The following is an 8,293-nucleotide window of genomic DNA, read 5'->3' as shown; positions in this document are numbered from 1 at the left end:
ATTTTTTCCCCCTTTACACAGCTGCCGGGAAGCATATCATTTACTTAAAGTACGTCTCTTCGATATGTTTTTGTGAAAAAACTGCTGCAGTGTGAAAATAGGCTGCCCTGAGATTATGGATGAGGTTCTGCATATTGTTTAACTGTCCAGCCAGCAACTTCTGTTCCATCTCACAGTGTTGCTTTTGGTGTCATTAGTCAAAAATCACTGTAAACTGCTGCTTTGTGCTGAACAACAGATATATTGTCAGAAGAAAGCACAGTGGAGACTTTAGACAATAAAGGACCAGATATTTCCAAAAGAGGTTGGAAGAGACCAAAGTGGGCTTCAATAGACTGAGTAGAGGATTTGCTTCAAATATAATGGAGAAAAAGAAATTAAAAGATGATAATGGTGTAGCAGTTGTTAGCCCTGAAGTTAAAAAGGAAAATATACCTGCAGAGTTTCAGTAGGTTTCAGTAGGTTTCATACAACACCTTTTTCTTCACTTTTCAAAAATCCTAAAAGTTAAACTCGACCAAAGGAGCCAGAGTGTAATTTCAACAGCATTTCACAACAAAAAGGGATGCGAATAACACATTTTAATTCAGGTAGATTTAAAATAGCTCGTATTGTCAGTCAGTTGTGTTGTAAAATGTATGAAAAGACTAAAAACCAAGACAGAAAAGGACACTTGGTGTAACAAAAAGGTTCACTGAGTTTCTAAACCCAGGCTGTCAAACAAACAGCCTGTAGGTCAGAACTAGCCCATCAGACTGTCCCACTGGAGGGATTTGAAAAGTGCCAAAATTATAGAGAAAGAGGGCATTTAGCAGTTTCACCCAAGCATCGTGTTGAAAGCTCATGGTCAGGTCTGGTCAGGAGACTGACTGAACATTGTTGAGATCTCAGGGTGTTCATCACCATGTTTTGCAAATGCATGGTGCATTACATGTGAACATTTTCAGCAGGTAGTTATATGTCTTTATAAGAAAGAAACAATTTGAAGGTGTTATTTACAGGTTCCCATGCAGTGGTTATGCGACCCATAAACTGAACTGAAATTGCCGCTTTCATTCTTGAGACAGAAAAAGTGGCTCCAAGTGGTTTGCACATTCCCCTTGCAAACAAAAAGACCTCCGGTTTATTCCTGGAAGGAAACACCAATCCTTTTGGGGTTGTGTCAGGAAGGGCACAAAAAATAATAAAAGAACAACATTCATATATTTGTGCGATTGAAACACTTGAAATTAACTGTCTCCTTGCGTTCTCTCTTTGGATTCCCCACATTAGGGTATGTTTACAGGAACTGTACTGCTGACGGTTGGTCGGAAATGTATCCACCCTATGAGGAGGCCTGCGCGTTCAGCGATGACAGCGAGCCTGAGTCCGAGGTATACGGACATGTGGTTGTAATCATGCCAGTCAATGAAGGATGAACATATTGTTTCTGCTTCCTCTATCGCTGTTTCCTTTTTATGTCAGACCTATTTGTAGTTAGCTGTGAGGACCTTTGTTCCAGGAATAAATGTAAACAACTCAAGGGAAATTACAGGTCCTGAAATTGTTTATATATTTAAATAACCACACAGTTAAAAGTACATCTTTTTCAGTGTTTCAGCATAATTACTGCTTTTTCTATCTAAAGCTTAAACAAATTATTATTCATTCATGAATCTTATAAAGAAAGAACCCTTGAAGTTGCAGTGATTTGAGTCAGACTCACAGCTTCAGACTTTTATTTTGATATTTTTCTAAACTAACGGTTTCTCTGTTTTCCTGTCTCCAGACGAGTTACCTTTATACCTTCAGACAGGTTTACACCGTAGGCTACGCCACGTCACTCATCTCCCTCATTACAGCCATCGTGGTGTTTGCAGCCTTCAGGTTAGACCAGAGCGGCACACACCACCATCTGCACCCACAAAAGGCCAATAAAAGGGGAAATTTCTATGATGCAGACACATTCAGGATTTGTGTGGTTAGGACAGCATCTTATAATTTTAGGAAAATATGCATATATTCAGATGATAAAGCCTCAAAGAGCCTTTGTAGTACAGAGGATTATGAATCATCTTACACATGCAAATTCATGAAGTTGTTTACCTTCTTCTTCCGCCTTATGAAATATTAATTTACATGCAGTGTATGCTTTACGCTATTGTTACGCAGGAAGTTCCGCTGCACCAGAAACTACATCCACATCAACCTGTTCGCCTCCTTCATCCTGAGAGCCAGTGCCGTCTTCATTAAAGACACTGTGCTGTTTGCTGATGAGACCCTGGACCACTGCTCCATGTCCACGGTGAGGGCTCTAATTGATGTTTGCATCAAAATAGATTCCCACATGCTGTGTGATTGAGTTAACAGTGGAAACAGAGAACGAGGAGGGGAAGACACGTGGCAAAACGATGAGAGGGAAATACTCTCATTAGACTGATGAAATCTTTTAGCAACAATTTAAGATTTTTTTTTATATTGGAAAAATGAGAAAATATAGGTTTAAATCTACAGTAGATAGATAGATAGATAGATAGATAGATAGATGAAGGTATAACCGTAGGAATGATTTCCTGAAGTGGTCTTTATGTTAGTGGGGTCTGAGGGAGAACGAACTCTGTTGGCTCTGTAGTGTGAAATGGAGTGGGTGTGTCCATGATGGACAATAGTTTGTCAATGCCCTCCTGTCCCTCTGTGACTCAAACGCCTCCAGATTCTGGCCACTGATGAATTTGTTGTTCCTGCTGGCATCTCTGGCACAGATGCCACCCCTCCAAGCAGACAGCAGCACTTGCTGCTAAAAATTGGTCTTGCCGTTTTGCCTCAAACACTGGAGGAACTGAGGTTCCTCAAAAAATAGAATCCAATCTGTCATTCATGTGAACACCCTAGTACCTGTAGCCGTCCACTGCTTCAGTCACCCATCATGCTAATTGGCTTAGTCACCGGAAATCAACCACTATCTCTTTTGAGTGGCTGACTTTCAGAAGGAGGTGGTTTTCTGCCAAAGTACTACACATAGCTCTTCATCACCTCCCACTCCAGCCCTGTCCCTAATACACCCAACCACTGCAGTGTCATTAGACGACTTCTGCAGGTGGCATGATTCATTCATGTGCGGGAAGTCAGAAGGTTATAGAGTGAACAGGAATACAGACACTTCCGTCCTGTATATATTTTGTATCAGGATCTCCTTATATAGAATGTACTGAATATGCTTTTTTTGCACATGTGTGTGTTGGATTTGGAGAAAAGGTTTGTTTCTTTTTTCATGAATTGATTTTAAAAAACAGCCTTTGTGTTTGTTCCTTATTACATGTTTTGGTCTCGGTGTCCATGCTTTTTATTGCTTTTTTGTCATCTTTGGTTTTTATTCTCTTGTGTATCTTTGTGGGGTTTTTTTTGTTTATCTTTGTTCACTTATTGTTTGGTGCTGGTTTTACACTTTTGTGTGTTTTTGTGGTTATGTACTGCACATCTTCCTGTTGGTTTATATCTCTAGATTTTGCTAATTTTGTGTTCCTTTTTTTAATTGTTTTATAAATTTTAATTTCTTTTGCAAGTCTTCTCAAATTGTGATTTTGTGACTATTTAGGTATTTTATTTTTGTCTTTTTTTAAATTGGTTTGAGTTCCTTGGTGCTTATTTTGTATTTCTTTGTACTTGATTGACTTCAGTTGAAGTTATAGCAAAAGTAGAAGAAGAATCAAATATTTTTTTGTCACTACCTTCCCTTTTATTACACAAAAAGATGTATTATTATGTTAAATGATGACACATCCAGTTTTTCTAACTTTGTTTTGTTGTTTCCTCTCTATAGAAAGCGTGCAAGTCAGCCGTGGCTTTCTTCCAGTTCAGCATCCTGGCCAATTACTTCTGGCTGCTGGTGGAGGGCATGTATCTGCAGACGCTGCTGGCTCTGACCTTCGTCTCACAGAGGAAATACTTCTGGTGGTATATCCTGATTGGATGGGGTGAGTAAGAGTGACTGAATTTGTCTTTACAAAAACAATCACACACTGTAGCTCCAACACAAACACTAAAAAACACAGAATAAAATGTGACCCACAAACAGATTAATATTCAAAAGGGTTATCTAAAATCATTTGTTAATCATGATCAGCTCTAGCAATAAAGCAAATATTGGTGAAATAGAGACAGGGCCATAGAACACAGAGGCTCAGTTGAAAGGGGAGGTGCTATAAATATGGTAGAAAAACTTCTTTTTTGTTACAAATAAGCTCAGTTGTGGATGCAAAGACAAACAATTTGCTTTTCTGAAAATATGCTTAGAAAGTCAAAAAAATTTTTTGCCTTGTTTTGCGGTTTTGACTACTGAACAGTGTGTTTATTATCCTAAACAGTCAATTAACACCTTTTGTCCTTTGTCTGTATATGTTTATAAGTCCCATGACTTGATGTTTTTGCTCACATTGGAATATTGTCAATTTGCACCGACATGTCAAATGGGCAAATTAAAATACAGGCTTCCTTTGTTTCTGTGTACAAAAGCACAGCCTCTATAATTGTGTTACACAAATTAATACAGATTATTTTTTAATTACACAAAAGTGTAATTCTCCTAGAATTAAATGGGCTTTCATTGTGTTTTAAGGGGTACAAACTAAAGTTTTTACAGGAAATAAATTTTTTTTAGTAGTGTGTGACTTTGGGTAATTTAAAAGAAATCCAAATAAAATTTTCCACAGCTTGCACTGTGCAAAATACATTGAAATTCAATTGAATAATATATGAAAACACCCTTTGTTAACACCCGTATGATGTTAACTTGTTAAATGGATTGCAGCATTTAAAAACAAATGTTTTATATAGGCAGGGAGGGACTGGTTAAAAAAGGCACTTCACAAACTTTATCTATTTAGTGGTACTCTTTAAAAAACTAAAACTGTTAAATAAGCAGTATTCAGGAAGGATAGTGAAAGAGGAAAATGTAATACATACATTTTAAAAATGTAAAAATGTAAAATTGTGGTCATAGCCTACAACAGTGATTGGTTTTCTCGCTACATCCCGGATGTGTCTGTGTGTGAGAAAAACACTATAAATGATTGATTTGAATGAGCAATATTTTCCGACTTGAAGAGACTGTATCCTTACAAACAGGATGCCTGTGAACTTAAAAAATGGAAATACTTGATAAATAATTGAATCGGTGTTTCCAGGTAAAAGTAGCATTGAAGCCTCGAGTCACACAAAAGGTCCCTACAAGTTTTTTCTAGAGCTACACTAGCTGATCATCATGTAGCCTGACAAATACACAACAGCAACAGCTCATCTAACTGTTAAAATATCACATGTCAGAGCCCTTTAAAAGATGTAAAAGTGATTAAAATAATCATTAAAAGATATTCTTTTGGTAAGCGGAGAAAACACAGCAGTTAGCATGTTAGCTGCTATTAAATATTCAACTGGTGCTAGCGAGCCACTTTGACCTCCACACACAGTACTGCTCATATTATACAGTGACTAACTAGCTTACACAACTACACGTTAAAAAAAATAGCCAGTAAAACATCAAGAACTTATCATTAGCTGTATATTTTTGGTTTCTCCATTTCAAAGAAGCTCTCAATGGTTTTCTGAAGTCCAGAGAAGTGTGATCCAGTGCAAATCATCATCATCATCATAATCGTCGTCAGGCAGCCAGCCCATTGTTAATTCTGCTTATGGCAAGTTCTTCACTTGAGGTCTCACTCCTCATTGTTTCTGACACCATCATCGGCCACATCTGCTAAAGGTCCTGCAGCAAACATGTCAGACGTTTACAGGCTTGCCAGCAAATGCCTGAAGGACCTGTCAAAGATTCACTCATATTAACTCCTTAATGAAGAAAAAGTAAAAAATAAAAAATAAAAATTGACTGTTATTTAAGCAAAAATGTGTTAAGCTCCACTGAAAGTTTAATAAATACATGATTTTTTTAAATTCTAAAACATCAGAGTAATGTAGGTAAAGGAATAATTTTCAAGAACAAACAAATGTTTCCATCGTGGCTTTTGCTGATTTAAAGTCAAGGCGTCTTGTTGCTTTTCTGTCTCTCGCAAATGATGCTGCTGGAGAATAAGTGCCATCAGTTGCACATTGTGATGTGCTCAATTTAATATATTCAGCTGCAGAATAGGAGATAACAGGGGAACAGTATGAAAACCCCTTTCAGTGCCTTAAATGGTTTAACCCTTTAAAGCCAAAACTATTCCCAGAAAATTATACATTTTGAAGTGAGAGAGTTTATTGGACCTTTTGACAAAAACATAATATTAATTTGACATTTATTTTACAATTTATTTAGAATTGTCAGGGGAAACATTTAAACTGACGATAGAAGCCTCAAACGCTTACAAAAACTCATGTATCTAATATAAAGCACTAGGTGTTAAGGGGTTAAAGTCAGTATTATCACACATTATCTTCATATCTGGGTTGGAAATCTATTTTTACACAAGAACTGAGCCTCCAAAATCCTGGTAGCAGTTTATTTAGGCAGCAGCACAGCCCTAAAGATGAGTGTAGCGCTTGTTTTCCTCGGCCCCCCTTTTATTTTCTCTCCCGTCTTTTTTTTTTATTTTTTATTTTTTTTAGCTTTCTATGGATGTTTTGAGAGGTTTCCATGTTTTCTCATCCCTTGTTCCTAAGCCAAGTGTTTTCCATTGTCTTACCATTCCCATCCCACTGTCTTTTTGTTTTGTTTGTTTCATGCTGTTGTATATTTTCCTATTCAAGCCTGTAATCTCAAGCTCCACCGCTCCTGTCAGTCTTATATGGTTCCTGTTACCAAAATATAGCAGCTTAGTCCAGCCACACAGAGCTAAGCAGACACTTTTGTTAAGTGCAGCAGTGAAGATGAGAAACAACAACACACTTACCTGAAACTTTTAGGCAATGTCCTGCTGGCAAAACAAAACCTTTCATGCCACGTGGGCTTTTTAAATCCTCCGCTGCATGCCAGTGCAATGCTGCATTCACACACAGTGGCAGGGATATTTCTGATAAGGCGATGAATGGAATTTATGGTAAGATATAAATGGATCTGACCCTGAGGGCTACAAGCACGCCGCTACAGTTTAATAAAAGAAGAGGTAGGTCATCAGCATTCAGGCAGACATTATTATGATTTCACGTCAGGTCTTGTGAGCTGTCTCAGTTGTAGGTTGTTGTTAAAGGTGCTCCACATGCAAACAGTGAGTCACGCTGAGCAGGATGCTGTAGCTGGCAACTGCTGCTCAGCTGCTTTGACAGGAAGTTAAGAGAGGAAAGTGAAATCCTCCACCGCTGTCAATCCCTGCCGGAGATCAGTTGATTCTACACCTTGTCTGGGAACTTGCACTTGAACCGTGATAATTTTTCCAGCTCCAATTCACAGCAGCACTGCTTTATAAGCCTGAACTGCTAATTTTAAAAATGGAATAGCACTGAATTCATGGGCATGAGACAATATTAAAAGTTATTATTAATAAAATAGCATAAGTTACACCAGGTAGTTTATCTCTGATTAACAACCTACTTAACCTTTTGGAGAAGATCTCTTAATTGTGAGATTAGTCATAATTACCATTGTGAATGCTTCTTGGGGCTGTGCTTCAAAGCAGGTACAACATACTCAGGATATCTTTCCCCTCTCTCTTCTCTTACCCAGACATCAGCAATCAGCCTAATCAGTCACACAAAGGTGGTTATAATTTCAATAAGTTAGTCCACAGCTTCCCAATCTAGCTGCAAGGGTGGTTCCCTGGAAGAGGCGGAAATGGAGGCATCTGACCAGTCAGTAATGTGAAAGGTTTACAGAGAGCAGAGTGACTGATTCTTAACAAGGAAAATCAAACTATGATATTAGAAAAAACTGATTAGGCACATAATACAGTCTGAAAGCAATGGAGTGCAGCCAGTTCAGCTCCTGAGCCGTGTGAGTGGAGGAGCACTGTACAGTAGTGCAGTATCAAACATGCTGTGTGCACTTTAAGCTCTCTTGAGCCAGCTGGCAAAAATGCAGACTGTGTAAGCCTTATTAATATCACCCGTTTATCATTAAGGAATACATTTATTAAATGTATGTGGATGTGTGTACCGCAGTGATGAATTTGTTGAGAAGTTTTGTTTACAAGGATTTATTTCCAACGGTAACCAGCGACGCAAGACTGAAGTGCAAACATGCACACATACAGCACCACGTCACATCACAGTGTTTTTGTTTTGTCCTTCTGAACTGTATGACTCAACTTGAATCACCTCATCGCTCACTCTACACTCAAAAAAGGTGACATGAAAGCGTTGCTGTCCCCTCCTCTGTCAGAGAGAA

General features: G+C 38.2%; 1 protein-coding gene across 1 annotated transcript in view; it reads left to right on the top strand.

Annotated features, from left to right (window-relative positions):
- The window catches only part of LOC102210063 (vasoactive intestinal polypeptide receptor 1-like), a 43,763-nt gene that overhangs the window by 25,557 nt on the left and 9,913 nt on the right, over window positions 1-8,293 (top strand). Inside the window, exons 5-8 of the mRNA XM_005742598.1 lie at window positions 1,273-1,373; window positions 1,769-1,866; window positions 2,152-2,284; window positions 3,800-3,953. Of these exons, the coding sequence (XP_005742655.1) occupies window positions 1,273-1,373; window positions 1,769-1,866; window positions 2,152-2,284; window positions 3,800-3,953 (486 nt within the window). The remainder of the gene's footprint in view (window positions 1-1,272; window positions 1,374-1,768; window positions 1,867-2,151; window positions 2,285-3,799; window positions 3,954-8,293) is intronic.

Source organism: Pundamilia nyererei, unplaced genomic scaffold (assembly GCF_000239375.1).
Source record: "Pundamilia nyererei isolate P.nyererei 1_Seehausen unplaced genomic scaffold, PunNye1.0 scaffold00121, whole genome shotgun sequence".
In the NCBI taxonomy this organism is placed as follows: Eukaryota; Metazoa; Chordata; class Actinopteri; order Cichliformes; family Cichlidae; genus Pundamilia; species Pundamilia nyererei.
Note: the sequence above shows the minus strand (reverse complement) of the source record. Positions and strands in the feature narration are given on the sequence as shown.